The sequence below is a fragment of the Onychostruthus taczanowskii genome, unplaced genomic scaffold, assembly GCF_017590055.1.
Source record: "Onychostruthus taczanowskii isolate IOZ18803 unplaced genomic scaffold, ASM1759005v1 scaffold43, whole genome shotgun sequence".
In the NCBI taxonomy this organism is placed as follows: Eukaryota; Metazoa; Chordata; class Aves; order Passeriformes; family Passeridae; genus Onychostruthus; species Onychostruthus taczanowskii.
The window spans coordinates 3,269,511-3,286,539 of NW_024501792.1; the positions used below are offsets into that span (position 1 = coordinate 3,269,511).

General features: G+C 42.4%; 1 protein-coding gene and 1 long non-coding RNA gene across 2 annotated transcripts; one reads left to right on the forward strand and one right to left on the reverse strand.

Moving 5' to 3' along the window:
* Positions 1-1,685: 1,685 nt before the first annotated feature.
* Positions 1,686-16,474, forward strand: JHY (junctional cadherin complex regulator). The gene is made up of 8 exons (XM_041413929.1): positions 1,686-2,068; positions 4,144-4,627; positions 8,630-8,740; positions 11,325-11,884; positions 12,610-12,868; positions 14,631-14,711; positions 15,285-15,407; positions 16,219-16,474. The coding sequence occupies exons 1-8, from the start codon at positions 1,692-1,694 to the stop codon at positions 16,408-16,410; spliced, it is 2,187 nt and encodes a 728-aa protein (XP_041269863.1). The 5' UTR covers positions 1,686-1,691; the 3' UTR covers positions 16,411-16,474.
* Positions 1,909-7,871, reverse strand: LOC121340878. Its single transcript, XR_005953355.1, has 3 exons — positions 7,749-7,871; positions 2,922-3,015; positions 1,909-2,016 (listed from the first exon to the last, which is right to left on the reverse strand). It is a non-coding gene; the product is annotated as an uncharacterized LOC121340878 (long non-coding RNA).
* Positions 16,475-17,029: the final 555 nt, after the last annotated feature.

Consider the following 17,029-nt stretch of genomic DNA (forward strand, 5'->3'; position numbering starts at 1 on the left):
GAACAGGGACACGGGACAGGGAATGGTGGGGACAGGGACACGGGACAGGGAATGGCGGGGACAGGGACAAGGGACAGGGACACGGGAACAGCGGTGAGAAGGGACAGGGACATGGGACAGGGACACGGGATAGGGACACGGGAACGGCAGTGAGAGGGACAGGGACATGGGACATGGGAGACGGTGACAGGGACAGGGGCACGGGACAGGGACATGGAATAGGAGAGAGAGACATGGGAGCAGAGAGGGGGAGGGTGAGAGGGACAGGGACATGGGAGAGGGTGACAGGGACAGGGACGGGACAGGGGACGAAGGACAAGGACACGGGACAGGGACACGGGACAGGGCACCAGGGGATGGCAGACTGGGAGAGGGGACGGTGGTGAGGGGACAGGGAGGCAGGATCAGGGATAGCAGACCAGGTAAGGGACATGGAAGAGGGGACCAGGGACAGGAGAGCGGGATGAAAGGGACTGGGACGAGGACACGGGAGAGAGAGCAGAGACAGGGGACAGGGACGGGGACAGGGGGTGAGGGAAAGGGGACAGGGGCCATGAGAGAGGAGATGGGACAGGGGACTAGGACAGGAGATCAGGGACAGGGTGTGGGGACAGGGGACAGGGTGAGGGAACGTGGGATTGGGAGTGGGTGACGACACTGGGGCAGGGGACATAGAATGGGGTGAGGGACATGGAAAAAAGGACACAGGAGAGGGGACTGGGGCTGAGAGGAGGCAGGGACAGGGAGCTGGGGACAGGGGAGGCCTTGGGGACACAGTGGCTTTCCTCTGGGACTGAGCTCCTGCTCCAGACCAGGAGATTCCCCATTCCCTGCCCATCCCAAGGGTGCCGTGGTCACTGATGGGAGCAGGGGACACAGGGGACAGTCCAGGTGTCTGCAGGGCTAAAACATCCAAAAATTCTTTATCCCCAGGTGCTGAGGTGACACTGCCTGTGCACTCTGACCGTGCTGGTGCTGGGTGTGCTGGCACTGGAGCACATCTGAGCACTGAACATCCCAAAACATCCCAGCCCTGAACATCTCAGAACATCTCAGAACATCTCTGAACATCCCAGCACTGAACATCCCAGAACATCCCAGAACATCTCAGATGAACGCTCCTTTTCCTCCTCCCACCCCGCCTTGGGAATATCTGGCAGTGCAAACGACTTCTGATCACTTCAGCTGAGTGTAAAGAAACTCTCATCCTAATTTAGGCAGAGCTCCAGCTCTCCTGTGCTCCCTGCCACACCTTCTGCTGATTTTACATGGCCAGAGGGTCTCAAGTTGCATGAAGAGAACAAACAAAATTTATTTTGTCCCTCAAAGTTAACAGATAACAAATGCTTTGTCTCAGCTTAATTTTCTTTGTCGCAAACTGGTTTTGCATTATTTATTACCACCAATAGTGGAGATTTCATAGCAGTAAATCCTGTATTTGATATGTAAAGATCTTGACATTATTGCTGAAAGGAGAATGAGTGGGAATAAAGGAAAATCACATGAGAATAGAGAATTCTTTGAACAAGAGAAGGTCAAATTCTGAGCCTAAGCCAATAGTAGCAGCTTTTCAATATTATTAAAATGTTTTCTGTGTTCTCCAAACAAAATGCAGCTGTTCAATATCATTAAAATGTTTTATGTGTTCTCCAAATGCAGGGCTGGTGTGACCCATCAGTGCAAAACAGGGGATGAATCCTTCAAACATGAAATACATTTCAGTCTCTTCCCCACACACTTACGCCACAAACAACATCCACGTGCCTCCAAAAATCCTCGTGCCACCCGTTTTCCAACCTGCCAGCTGGGAATTGGAAAGGAGCTCTGCCTCCAGCCTGGAGGGTTCCCAGGATTCTGACTCGGAGAGCCTGGAAAAGGAGAGGCAGCAGCAGCTGGCACTCCAGCACAGCATCCTGCAAAATCGGGAGCTGCTGGGGCAGGAGGCTGGTGACAGCCTGGAGGATGACAGCTTGGATGAGGACAGCTTGGAGGATTTGAGTTCTGAAGAGAAAGGAGCTGAGTACGACACAAAAAAGAAAAGAAAACCACAGATTTATGGCGCTGGAAGGTAAGGCAAAAACTTTAGTGGAGCGGAATAATTCTGACACTTTTAACCTGATGTTCCTCAACATCCTTCAGAAAGCATTAACTGGGTACATAAAATAAAATTGAATATCCTGGCATATGCATGGAAGGTTTAACCCTGGATAAATTGGGAATAATTCTCGAGTTTAAAGGGATTACATTAAACCCCAAGTAATAACAACGTGCAGTTTCAATTTAATAGTCTACTTAAAATAAAATGACAAACAAATGAAGGCTAAATGATTAATAGCATGCTTTTATTCACCTCCTCAACAAGCAAAATGGCCAGTTATTGAATATTTTATTGTGAGTGCAAATGATGTTAATTGTACTAGAAACATGCTCTAATTTTTAGTAATTTTTTTGGACTGAATACTGTGCTGAATGTGAGGCTCTTCATTAAATGGAAATTTGATTTTATTTTGTTTGAACTCAGCCCAGTAAGTACTCCAGTGCAGTCCATTAAGCAGAGCAAATATCACAGCACATACATATGAAACCCCCTCTCTACATCCATTACCAACCTCGGAATTTGAAGAGGAAATGCTGCAGCTGTTGTCTGCTCACCACACTTTTGTTGAGGAGCACCGAGTCCATCCAACCTCCCCACGGAGCTGGGGGCAGGAATAAAAGGTGCCCTTTTTTGTCTGGGGATGATTAGGGATGAAGGAGCTCTTCACACTCATTTTGTCCCCGTGCAGTGACCTGGGCCGAGTCCCACAATTGGGTTCTGTGCACACATTTCAGCACAAAGGGACTCTTTAGCATTATCCTCTGCCATTTCAATCATTGCAATTAGCTCACATATTTCTGTACTCACTTCAGAGCAGCCTCACCTCGTGCTGTTTACCTGCAGCCCCTGCCAGCTGGGAATAATGATGTTTTCCCTGGTGGAAATCAGCTCCAGGAGACCGTGGCACCCCTGCTCACCTGGAAAGCAAAGACAAACACATTATTTTGTTATTAGGAGCCACTTGAAATATAGGCAGAGGCGTGTAGCTCATTGAGAAAGGATGGATAAATGATTTTTTTTTTTTTTAATATCATTAACAAGGCCACAGGTTGGGGAATCCAGCAGATTTCTTTAACAGGAGCTGAAGAATTAACCAGATTTCAGTGCCTGTAAACGTCCTCTGGCAGAGTCACCCACAAACCAGGGCTGTGCTGCAGGTCCAGGGAGGAAAAAGTTGTGTTAAAGCTTTTTCCTCTCCCATCCCTTCCTCCTGCCTCTGCCTGCTCATCTCCTGGAAGCCTGCTTGGATGGATTTGACTCCTGCAGTTGCTTTTCCTCCCATTGGATCAGAAATTGGATCAATTGGGGATTTTTTTTAAGGCAGAGCATCTGGCTTTGCTTTATGACAAATGTAACTCAGAGCAATGATTCGGCCACTTGTTAAAAAATTATCAATCACAGATTTTTCATTTATGTTTTTCTACTCTTATCTAATCACCACCTGTTTTTTAATAAAAACTGACTTTTAATCTTTTCTAGAAGGAGTTTTTTACTCAAAGCATCACGATGTTTCACAGGAATGAAAAGAGAAAATAAGAACACAGAGCTGGAGGCTGTTCTTGTTTGGACAGTTTCAAAAGGACACTTGAAAACTGATTTTACCAGGAATTTCACTTTTATTTCACTCAACAGAGCCTTTGAAGAAGGAACAACACAAACTGTCTTTTGCAGACTATATCACTTTTAAGGAGACAACAGAGCAATGCAATTTATCATTTCACCTTTTAGCTGATTCTACTATTTCACCTTTTAGCTGTTTCTACTAGGATTTAAAAATTTCTATGCCAAATTTAGGATAATGATTGTATTCCACTGTGCTCTGAGTGTTAGACCAATTTATCATTCACTGATGATAAAAATTAAAAAGGAAGTCCTGCCTAAATTTCCTACCAAAAAAATCTTTGATAAAACTCTTCTGATCCTGGTCCCATACTGAATGAAATAATTCATTTGGCCACAGCAGGACATCTGTTTGTACACTGAAATAATACGGAATTTGTACAATTGATGCAGAAATAATTTGGTGTTTGTTTTTTTTTAATTAGGAAAAAACTGCCTGTGGACAAATATTCCAGCCTGAGGTATAATCCTCATTGGAAGAATGCAAAAAAAGGAGCAGATTTTTTTGAGGCAGAGAAGGCATCCCAAATTTTTGGAGGAAGCAGTGGGGACTTTTCACTGGATTCATTTTATCTTCATTCTGATGGCTCCTCAGAAAATCATGAACAGGAGGCAAAGACCCAGGATGCACTCCCAAAGTTTGGTCCAGAATTACTCAGCTTTTATGGAGCAAATGTGGCCAGCAACAAACCTGTTGGACCACAAGCCAAAAGGGAGGAACCTGCAGATGGATTTCATTCCAAAGATAATCCTGGCCATGCTTTTCCTCCTCAAAATCAACAGGATCCACCCCAAAGAGCAAAAAAAAACTTTGTGAGAAAAAATAAACGGACTTTGGGGTTACAGTCAGAGAGGATTAATTCCTATCTTGAGCTGCACAATAAAAAGCAGCAAGTTCTTCAAGGGCAGGTGGGTACATTTATAAATTCCCTCGTTTCTACAGATTAGGTCTGCCTGGTGTTGAACTCTCAGCTTTGCAGAGGGGAGAAGCAGATTTGAAATCCATCGTGCAAGTGAGTGACGGCTTTGGATTTCCAGGGGGAATCTTGTTCACCCTTTGTGGGATAATGGACAAATCTCCAGCTGCTCCCAAGCCCAGGGGTGGCCACGTTCCAGCTGCCTGTTCCTGGCCAGGGAAGTGTCACAGATCTCACACCGCTTTTTATCTTGATGCTAAGGAAATTCTGTCTTCTTTCCTGGCACCTGCACTGCCCCTTTTCAGTGGCTCTTTTTATGCTGCCTCTCATTTTTTCTGCTTGGCCAGCATGAGTTTGATAATGTTACCATGTTAATGTTAGCATTATCAACATGAGTTTGTAGTGATTCTCTCTGCTATGCCTTATTCCAGATTTTTCTCAGTGGAGCAAATGAAAAGTTGGTTAGAAAGAACCTCAAAGCCCGCCCAGTGCCACCCCTGCCATGTTTAGGGACACCTCCCACTGTCCCAGGCTGCTCCAGCCCCAATGTCCAGCCTGGCCTTGGGCACTGCCAGGGATCCAGGGGCAGCCACAGCTGCTCTGGGCACCCTGAGTGAGAGCCTTCCATAGGCCCTGAGGGGCTCTGAGCTCTCCCTGGAGCCTTCTCCTCCCCAGGTGAGCCCCCAGCTCTCCCAGCCTGGCTCCAGAGGGGCTCCAGCCCTGCAGCAGCTCCGGGGGTTCCCCTGGACTGTGCTTGGCCTCAGCTCCACGAGGTTTCCATGGGCTGATGGCCCAAGCCTGGAAGTTCTGACTGATGCACGGTCTCAGCTAACTTGTGGCAAGGTTCGAGAGGAAATGTAATTACAGTTCCTAATGAACCATTAGAAAGGAGTTCATTGCTTTTCCTTGCTACTTATTATGCAAAGCCTGTCAGGACCCCAGATTTGGTGCTGGACATCAGCACTTGTGTCTGGAAGTTCTGACTGGTGCACGGTCTCAGCTAACTTGTGGCAAGGTTCGAGAGGAAATGTAATTACAGTTCCTAATGAACCATTAGAAAGGAGTTCATTGCTTTTCCTTGCTACTTATTATGCATAATGGGAAGGGGGGGTGTCACTGAATCACTCCACGCAGAAAATTCTTACCTTGGAGAGCTCCAGGGACGTTGTGCTTCAAGTGACACCTCTGCCAAGGCTAATGAAGAGTTGACACAACATTAGAGGGAATTTTCTGACTTCATTCCAGTGGCAGGAATGATGGACAGGATTTTTTTTTTCTAGTAGAGCTATTAAGAGCACTTGTTTTTTTCAGTTCTAATTTGGATGATGGTAAAAATAATGAGTGTGGATGGATGCTAATTAGAGCTATGTTGATATGATTATGTTTGCTATTCAGGGAATTCTGGAAATCTTTCCTGTCTAAGTGCTGGAGCAGGGGTCAGGACTTCATTGTGCAGACATTGTTTAAAAATATGGAATAGGCAAAGGAATCAGTCAAAATCAGGGTTATGAGATAAGATCATGTGGCTGAAGTGGCCTTGGGGACAGCAGAGAGGTGACACAGCAGGCATAGGGGTTCCAGGAAAGTGTGTTCCTGACCTCGACAAGTTACAGGGAAGTTGTGGACTTTCCATCCCTGGAAGTGTTCCAGGACAGGGCTTGGAACAACCTGGGCTGGTGGAAGGTGTCCCTGCCATGGCAGGGGTGGGACAAGGTGGGCTTTAAGGTCCCTTCCATCCAGGCATTCCATAATTCTGTCATTCCATGAGTGGCATCACCACTGCTGGCGGCCACCCCTGGATCTGCTGCAGGACAGGCAGAAGTTACTGATTAATTTACTGTTAATTGACAGTTCATTTACTGATTCCTAACCAGATGGCTCAGTCTTGTTGGAAGGGGTGAAAAAGGTCCTGAGGGGAGCATCGTGGTGGTGCAGGAGCCAGCTTTGGTCACCCCACCCGGAAAACTCTGTCCAAAAGTGCAAAACCACCAAGTATGTGAAGAAACAAATGAGCCACGTGTCACCAATCAAGCTGTGCTTCCCTAAACTGATTATTCTGAGCTTTGCCGGGGGTTGAAGCTGAATTTGTTGATCTGCTCACTGCTGGGGTTGTGGTAGTGAAATGGTGTTTGCTTTGAGGGCAGGACTTTGTGCACAGCTGAGTTGAAATACTTCCAGCCTCGTTCTGCAGGATTTACATTTACAGATGACAGCTTTACCAAAACACACCATAAACCCGTGCTGGTCTGTGCATTTACCAATTCATATAGCATTTTATACAGCATCAAGTTCTTTGCAGCGTTGCCTGATTCCTAAAGAACCCCATGATGAGTTTCTTTGAGAGAGAGAGAGCGAGGCAGAAGGAGAAGCAGTGGCCCAATCTAGCTCAGCTGTGCTCAATCCGAGTTGCTTTCCTACCTCCAAGCCCCTTACTTCAAAGCCAGGAACATAATGTACAATTTTTTAATGGCTCTAGAGCAAGGCACTCAGACTCTCTGTGCACTGAGCCTTCCCTCGGTGTAAACACCTAATCAAGATTGCCTGTGCTTCAACAATAGCAGCCAAATGCAATTCGAGAACCACAAGGCTTTGAAGTCCTCCCTGCAAAGGCTGGTTTGCCAGTCTGGGATAATGACATGCCATGATTGCTGCCTTTGTTGTATCTTTTCAGTGGAGAAGCAATTATGGGCCTCAATTTAACAGAATAGGCATTACACAGCTTATGATTCTCAAAATGCAATTTCATTTGATCATTTTCTCAATTTGATTGGTATTAATAGAATGGTTCACAAAAAAAAAAAAAAAAAAAAAAAAAAAGAAAAAGGAAAAAAAAAAAGCTGGCAGAGGTTGTGTCCTGTTCCTCTTTCAAAGAGATAATGTAGAAGTATGTTTTACCTGCCCAGCGCTCCATCAATGCACTGAGTCAGTTGGTTCCACCAAAAACATCTTATTCACTGCAAAGCTGTGTCCACAGCTCAGGAAAACCTCCGTGGTATTTTTTAATTTTCTTGCGAATTTTTCCCAGGGATTTACTCTGAATTTGGAGCCATGAGATCACCCATAAGTTCAGCAATAAACCCTGCCCACCTTTTCTTTCTGCCCTAATCTCTTACCCCCAAAGTGAGAGGTTCAGCTTCCCACATTTTCTTCCCACCGATGATTTCCAGTTAATAATTCTCTAGGTCATAAATATCTTCCCAGTGCCACTTCTCCTGTGGGACCACTCTGGGGTGGAGCAGAGATTCCTGTCAAGTGACACTGCCCAACGCACTTCCACTAAAATACTCAGCAGGATAGTTTGGGACAAAAAATAGAAATTAAAAAAAAGTTAAAAATTGGTTTTCCTGCAGTTTTATAGATCAAAAACATGTTCGTTTCAAGAAAAAGATTAATTATTGCTATATTTACAAGGGCATCGCTCATCTTTGTGCAGAGATAACTGCACAAACTCAAAAAACTTGCTCCAAATAAATTTGCAGCCGTGGTTCTGTGGAGCTATCCTTTTTTGTGAGCTTGTTTTGCCAGGCTCTGTGTAGTCCAGACTTTATTCCTGCAGCTCCCCCTGTGCTTTTCAGCCCCATTATTGTGTTTTTCCAGCTTTTCCTGCGAGCCTCTCTCGCTGAGGCTGGGATGTGTGATTGCCTGGCCAGGGATGGTTTCTGGCTGGTTTTCTGTTATTAGGTGCATTTCCTCCATGGAAATGGAGGAGCTCAGACATTTGAGACTTTCTGTGCTGCACAATTTTCCTTTCTTTTATTCCTCTTAAAAGTAGAAGGAATCATCCCTCCCTTTAATTGGGTTTTTTTGCTTCTTTTTCTCCTTTAACCATTTCTCTCCTTGCCATCCTTCCAGCAATTCACCATTTCAAAATTTCGTCATTCCACCGTTTCAAAATTCAGCATTTTAATTTTAATAGGCCACGAATTATTTCTCCTTATTTCCCCAAGATTTTAAGATCCTGATTGCTGTGACCATGAACATTCCTGGTTTTTAGGTCACAGATCCTCCACCAGTTGATGAAGAACCACTCCAGAATGTCCCAGCATTCCAGACTGGGAAAATGAAGCCTGAAGACAAATGGTACCCAAAAGGACAGCAGCTCAAGGTTCCTTTTTCAGAGAATTTAATAAGTGAATTTATCATTTTAGAATTTGAAATTTTATAAATCTAGAATTTATATATTTAGAATTTATACATTCAGAATTTTTCAGTGGAAATATATCTATAAAAGCACTGAATTTGGATGTTTAAAGCTGTCATCTTGTGGCTTTTAAAGGAATTATTACTGACAAGAAATCCTTAAATATCTATCAATAGGTAAGCGCTGTAATTTAATGTATGTGTGCTTTATGTACTAAATAAATTTAAAGCAAAATGCCAGGAAATTCTGAGCTCACAGAATCTATTATTGTCTATTTAGGAGATTATTTGATAATCTAAAATTACAAACTAGTACATGGTTGTGTTTGATGGTTTGGGAAATTCTGAGCCAGAACTTCACCATTTCTGCCTGATTTGTCCCCTAAAATTAAGGGGGAGTGAATTAATTGCCAAAAACTAGAAAATGAACCGAATAATCTCCTAAATAAATTTGCAGAATCCTCCCAAACCATCAAACACAACCCTGGACTGATTTATAAGTTTAAGATATCAACCAAATCATGTTCTAAATAAGTTCTATGTCAGAATGCTCCCAAACTATTGAACAGAACCTTGTACTAATTTTTAATTTTAGATTATCAAGCAAATTATGTCCTAAATAAATTCTCACAATCCTCCCAAACCATCAAACAGAACTCGGTACTAATTTATGATTTAAGATTATCAACCAAATTATCTCCTAAATAAGTTCTCTCTCACAATCCTCCCAAACCATCAAACAGAACTCGGTACTAATTTATGATTTAAGATTATCAACCAAATTATCTCCTAAATAAGTTCTCTCTCACAATCCTCCCAAACCATCAAACACATCCATATACTAATTCATAATTTTAGATTATTGACCAGATACTATCCTAAATAAATTCTGGCTCACAATCCTCCCAACCCATCAAACACAACCATGTACTAATCCTTAATTTTCGATTATCAACCAAACCTCCTAAAAAAGTTCTCACAATCCTCCCAAACCATCAAACAGAGCCTTGTACTAATTTATCATTTTAGATTATCAACCAAATAATCTCCTAAATGTATTTTCACAATCCTCCCAAACCATCAAACACAACCATGTACTAATTTATAATTTTAGATTATCAACCAAATAATCTCCTAGATAAGTTCACAATCCTCCCAAACCATCAAACACAACCGTGTACTAATTTATAATTTCCGATTATCGACCTAATCATCCCCTAAACACACAAGAATTTTGGCAGCAGCCAAACTGGGAGCAGTCCAAACCAGACAATCCCACTTTGTGCCAGGACATGGAACTCCGGGAGTCAGAATTTCCCAAACCTCCTGGGCCTGGGTGCATTTCCCACCTCCATTAATCTGATTTTTGAGTGAATTTGCTGCAGGGGCTGCTCACAGAAGAGCCCTGGAGAGACAGGAGGATTTCAGCCCTTGCAGGGTTTAATGGGTTGACAATGGATCTGTGGATTCCCTGGAAGGAAATTCGGGTTTTTCCTCCAAGTGGGCAACACCTGATGCTGTAATTGGAAAGTGAGAGATGGAAATGAATTTCAGATTTAGAGTGTGGCAGTCTGGCTCTAAATGGGAGCCCTGGTGTGCTTGAATTCTTGAGTTTTGCAGGGAGGAGTGCTTGGGTTAGAAATAAGATTATTTTTATAATTTATAGCTTATTATTATTTTTATAATTTATAGTTTATAATTATTTTATAATCTATGTACGATTTTAATAATTTATACTTTATTGTTATTTTATAGTTTTTATAATACATTATTTTATCATTTATAATAATTTTATAATTTCTATAATATGAGTGCTTATGTAATTTATAATTGTTTTTATTATTTATATAAGATTATTTATATATATTATAATTTATAATTATTTTATTATTTATATAATATTCTTTATATAAATTATAATTTATAATTATTTTTATCATTTATATAAGATTATTTTTATATATTATAATTTATAATTATTTTTATCATTTATATAAGATTGTTTATACATTTTACAATTTATAATTATTTTTATAATTTATATCAGGTCATTTATATAATTGGCATCAGGCTGTTCTACCACGGGCCAGTCTAACAGTGTGTACAAAGCCATTTTCCCCCAAAATCTAACACATAAAAAGCAAGAACTGATTTGATTTTTGGAGCTTTTTTTCAATGTGTTTGACAGAGAGGTGTCACTTATCCACAGGGTCAGATCTGTGCACTTTAGGGCACCATTTTTGCACCTCCTGCAGATAAAATCCACATTTACCACACCAGGTTTGCATCTGCAAGGACCTGATTTTATAGTCCAGTGCTGCAGAATTTATCTCAGGCAGAATAATTCATTGTGCAGCACCTGAATAACATCTCTGCTCCTGTTCTGGACTGAGGGTTCCTTTAATATTTGAATTTTGGGTGAAATCCAGCCATGAGCAGGGTGAGATCCAAGCAGCACAGAGGGATTTTGATGTGAGTGATGGAACTTCTACGTGAATATCTCAACTTCCCACTGGGAAATTCACCCAGCTGCTGGTGACTCGTTTCAGGAGCAGCACAGGTTCCTGCCGAGAAGTAAAGCAGGATCCAAGCAGCCTCTCAGGGGAAGAGCTTTCCCCAGGGGTGATGGCCAAGAACCCCCAGGAGCAGCAGAAGCAGAGCCCTGCATCCAGAGGCACCAGCAAATCCCGGGATTCCAGGCTGCTCCCCCTGCGGAGGATCCCAGCTCAGCCCTGAGTCCAAGTTCTTCTCTTGGCCCAGCAGAAAAACCCCAAAGTGGCTTAAATCACCTCCCAAATTCAACCCTTACCATGCCTTCCTATCATTTTCTCCCAATATTCCAGAATTTTTACCCACCAGAGGTTTTAAATCCTGAATATCCCAGTAAGGAGGACAAGAAATACCAGCATGACTCTCCAGCTGGAATTCCACATCAATTCCCAGCCAATGCCATCCCTGGGCAGCATTTCTCCAGGAATAACAGCAGCAGTGGCCAGGCACACCCAGAACTGGAGAATATTTCATCTGATTTTGATGCAATTTTTCAAGAAAGGGTGAAGGATCAAGCGCTGCTTCCAGATTTTAAAAATCATATTCATGAGGATAACAGGTATCAGATCAGTTTGTGGTGAGGATTTAAGTGATAAAATAATACTGTCATAACCCTGTGATGTCCAGGAAATAAACAGATGGGCAAGAAAATGCTTTTAAGTCAAAAGTATAAAGTTATTTTGCTACAAATCTGACATTATATTTTTCTACTCATTGAAGATTCATTGTAGATTTTGATTTTTAAATGTGGCATTGGAAAAGGACAGTTCTGTCCTCCAGGTATGGAAATTTCCACAACTGAAAGTTTCCTTCTAGGAGGCTGGGTGGGAAAGTTTAAAATATAGATAGGGAATGGCATTGTGCATAAATTAAGAGTTTGTAGCAAAATTGGCTTTGCAGGGTGGATATCCAGGGTCAGTTCTGTCCCTAAAGGGGAGAGCAGGAAAATCCTCAATTATGTAGAATTTCACCTGTCTTGATTTTTTTTAAATGAAGGTTTTATTTCACATAAACAAACAATTCTATCAGTACTCAGCATGCCTGATCCAAAGCCTTTCATTTGCTTTAATCACCTTTGAATCAGGCTGAAATTTCCCCATTTGTGGGTTTTTTTCTATTTATTTTCCATATCCTTGGATGCAGGCAAAGTCATTTATTGTGAAATCCTCACCTTCCCATCTCCCTGCTCCCTTATTCCATGTTCAGGTTGTCTGCTGTGTGTAAATTCAGATTTTTACTGGTTTCCCCTCATTTTTTAAGGCCTTTTCCATGTTTTCTTCACAGCTCACCAACAGCTGCTTGCAGAATCTCCCATCTGACAGAAACGAAGGAGCAGCGTCGGCCAAGAATTTCTGATTTTGGGGATGATTTTGCTGGCACGTGGCTGTGGGGTCTGTTCCCACCTGCCCTGCCCCAGGGGCACAGGGGCTCACAGGGAGATTCGGGAAGAGCTGAAGGAAATCCAAGGAAAATGAGACGAAGCAGCTCAGAAGGGTCTCTCCTGCAAAGGGAAAAGCAAAACCAGCCCAAAGCCAGCAAGAAGGTGAGGAAATAGATGTGGGTTGGGTGGTTTAACATTTCTATTCCCCCTCTAACGTTTCTTCTTAACAATCCAAAGGTTTTGGGGTTTTTTTAAACCCTATAAATAGGGACTGAGAAATGTTTTAAAAGCACATGGACACACAGCAAAGCACTAAAAATCATGGAACAAAGGTAGAAACACACACTGAAATCATTTCAGAGCAAAGGGATCCACGTGGATCAGTCTGGTTTAGACACACAGAGCAGTGTTTGTCCTGTCGTTTATCCACAGATAAAATCATTTCGGGTCAGGCTGTTTGTGAGGAGCAGCAGGCAGCCTCAGATCTCAGCCATCCATTATCCTGCTCACGCTCCTTTCTTGTCCAGCTCAAATCTCCTGCTTTCCAAGAGATTCCCACCCCAAATCTGGAGGATTTGCAAAGCTAGCAGCATAAACATCATCCCAAACCTCCTGATGGTCCTTATTAAAACTTGCATTTCTGTCTCCTCCGCTTGCCCACTTCTCCTGGTGTCACTTAGCACAGCTGCAGGGCACAGCAGAAGGCTGCCCATGACAAATTAAATGTTTGAGAAGTTTGCTCCAGGTCTCAGGGCAGACAAACTAAGCTGGAATAATGATTTCATGCAGTTTGGGTGTTGCTGCCTGAGTGCCTCTAAGAAGGTTTAGGATTATGGTGGTGGCTGAAGGGCAGATCTCCTTCCCTCTCTGTTCAGGCCATTGTTTCTTGTCCCGTGCTCGCAGCAGTTTTCTCACGCTTCACATGTGAGGAATGCACAGAGAATCAGACTGGTTGTGCTCCCAGCAAAATCCAGCTTTTCCTAAGAAACAAATGCACTCATGCTCGTTGCAGCAATGAGGAACCAACCCCTGGTTTTGTGGGACACAGCGAAATTAACTCCTCACTGTACCTCAGATTAAAAATTAGTGAGTTATAGCATGTAAGAACAGGGATAGCTGACAGAAAGAAACCTCAATTAGGAAATTTAGTGCATGGAATTAATTTCTCTGCAGTTGAGTTTAACTTGAACCTGTGTTTTGAAGAAATGTCCATTTTATTTTCGTATAGAAATTGGTGCTCCTGCCTTACTCCGTGGTTGAAATTACCACACAGATGATCATAATGAGCTTCACTGACAAGTTTTTAAAACATAATTCCCTTCTAAAAATGTGGTGTTGAAAGAGAATAAAAATATTATGGAGGCATTGGAGTCTTTGTGTGATGTCCTGAAGTATTGGGTGGCACCATCCACCACTCCTGCCTTCCCTGTGCACTTGTAAAGCCTTTGCTGTGCAGCAAAACATGGATTTTTCAGCTGCCTCTGGACAATTTTCCAGTGCAGTTTTGAGAACAAGGAAAGGTTATTCTCACTAACATCATTTGCCTGGTTTTTGCCACCAAAGTCAGGTAATTTTATCTACTTCTCTTAAAAAAAAATTCTTTGGAGTCTCATTCTAATCACAGTCAAATGAGTGGCTTTAGGCTGTTTCACAATAAAACTCACAAAAGGTCATTTTTGACTGAGAAAATATCACTTTGTGATTGGGATAATTGGCAATTTCCCACCTGGATCCAAAGGAAATTCTGTGTCATTTGACTTTTGCCATTAACTCAGTCCTGTTGGTCACTTATTTAAAATGAGACGTGCCAGGGGTGGGACTGAGATTGCAAATGAAATCCTGAGGTTTCCACTACAAGGCTTCCTTGAATTATTCTCTCTGTGAAATCATATCAAGGAAAATCTGTTTGCTGTTTGGTTTTCAGCTGGGTAGCTCCAAATTCTACTTCAATCTGAACATGAAGCTTGGAGGCCTTGGACCTGACTATGAAACAATCAAAGAGAAAGTGAGTAAAGCAAAAGTGGATTTGGGCAGGGGAGAGTGTCAGAGAAATCATAAAATATTATTATCTGGGACTTTATATCCTTGGCTAGCTGGAGATGCTACAGGAAAATTCAAATAAAAGCAAAGACAGCTGTCCTGGGGATAATTTTAACCCTGTAATTTTTAAAATCCAGAAATAGGAATTAATCAGGGCTAATTGCACATCAGGAAATGACACACTCGTAAAGATCCACCAAATGATCCAAGTGGAAGCAAAAGTTGTGTAAACACGAGAAAATACCTGTCTGCACTCTGAAATAGAGACAGATTGTTCAGGACAGAATAAAGATGGACCTGTCACATTTCTGCTGAGCTCCATCCTCTATTCAGTCCAGGCAAAAGCTCTTAAAAGGGAAAAGCAACTAAAAAAAGCTGTGCCATTTATGAGGGCTTCCTGTTGTGTGCTGAGGAGGGATCAATGGCAGAGCCAGGTTGAAGAGCAGCAGAGGTGGAAATGGAATATTGGTGGGAAAAGGCTTTCATTGATGGATCCCCCCAGCCACTGAATTCCAGGCCCCTTCTCTGCTTTTCTCAGAAAGAAAAGCTAAAGCTGCAGAAGGAATATTCCAGGCAAATTAAGGAGTATAACATGAGGAATATTACGGTGGTTCAGAGGCTGCCTGCAAAGCCCCAGGTGTCTTCAGTGTCCAGGCAGAAGGTAAGAGCTGAGTCCCTGCCCAGGGTGTTCCTGAGGGGTGCAAGGGAGGAATGCAGGCTCCAGGACAAAGCTGTGAGTTCAATCATATCAGAATTCCTCAGTTCCTTGCGTTTATTCCCGAAAATAAACCACTAAGAGACAAAACTTTATTGTTTGGGGGGCAGAAAGGGGTTTGGATTCTTTCAGGGGTCTTCACCAGGAAGATGAGGTAATGCAGCTTCCGCTGGAGACGTGAGGTGTTCCCAAATCCCTGCAACACACAGGCATCAAACCCATCCCGGGTTAAACCAGGGCTCTGCCAGCTCTCCAGCATTTCTGTCAAACTCTTCCCATTCCCTCTCCAGTTCCATGTTCCAGACATCATTTTGCTTTTTAATTTGGATAGTTAAGTATGTTATGCACAACCTGAGCTTGTCCTGTTAACCAGCAAAACTCCTGCCTGAGGGCAAGAGCTTAATGAGACTGGGAAAAAAGTTTATAAACGTAATAGATTCGTGTTGCTCTTTATTTTTTTTTTTTCAAATAAAAACACTTCTTCAGTGTCTAAGGTGGCTTCCAGTGGTGCCAGGAAGCAAATCTTGGGCTGGGTTGTGTTGCAGTCACCACTGAAGAATCTGGGATTGAATCCTATCAGGAACAAGATCAGGAATTCAGAGATACCTTACTCAACCCACCTAAATATTTTTTTTGAAATTCTGTCAGGAACAAGACAGAACAATTCAGAGATACCTTACTCAACCCACCTAAATATTTTTTTGAAATCTTGTCCAGGTTTTCTCTTGCTCAGTTCCCCCAGTTTTCCTGCTTTTAGGCTCTGGAATATGCCAAGAAGATTCCAAGACCGAAGACTTTCGTAGCGAGGCGATCAGAGCAGGAGCTGAAGGAGGTTCTGCCCCAGGCTCCAGCTGGAACCAGCTTACCCAAAATCCTGGAGTCTTTGTGGAGCAGGCACGAGAAGGAGAGGGAAGCTGTGGCTGCTTTTGAAGCCCTTCACATCTTATAGGTATTTGGGAATCTCAGGGATCAAGGCAAAAATGCCCGAGTTGTTTCATTTTCACGTCACATCTTCATTTCCCAGTCCGCTGAAATTTAAACTGGCTTAAGTTTAATTATTTTTAAATGTTAGGATTGGTTCTAATTGTTCTATTTGTACCTATTTTGTTTAATAAATGGACCATTTGCATTTATAACATTTTAAATACAGTGCTCTGTTGTTTTGTTAGAAAATATTTTATTAGAAATTTAGTCCTCTGTTCTTTTTATTTGAAATAAATGATCTGACAGTTGCATCTTTCAGACCAGTCAGCTCTTGGCTTGTCACAGCTGGGTCGTTTTTAAAATATAAACAGACAGACATATCTACAAAACATTAAAAATAAACTTCTGTTTCATCTGATGGTCTTAACACCAGCAATATTTCTCTTTCTTAAATGCAGAAGAGACTTTTGGCCAGAAATAAAAGCAAAAATAATCCATTGCTACTAAAAAAAAGAGCAAAAATATGCTCCAAACACAGCAGTTGGTAATGACACAATGCTAATTATTTAATTGTTACTCTGTTATCTCTCAGTGAAGAATTTCCACAATAAAAACAAAATTTTGAAGCTTCATTTGGGACAAGA

What these genes read in the sequence shown, in the direction of transcription:
- JHY (XM_041413929.1), top strand. Translation starts at nt 1,692, where the DNA reads ATGAATCCTTCAAACATGAAATACATTTCAGTCTCTTCCCCACACACT. An exon ending in CAAAAGGACAGCAGCTCAAG is followed by an intron (nt 8,741 to 11,324) that starts GTTCCTTTTTCA and finishes GACTCGTTTCAG; the next exon opens with GAGCAGCACAGGTTCCTGCC. An exon ending in CTTCAGTGTCCAGGCAGAAG is followed by an intron (nt 15,408 to 16,218) that starts GTAAGAGCTGAG and finishes TCCTGCTTTTAG; the next exon opens with GCTCTGGAATATGCCAAGAA.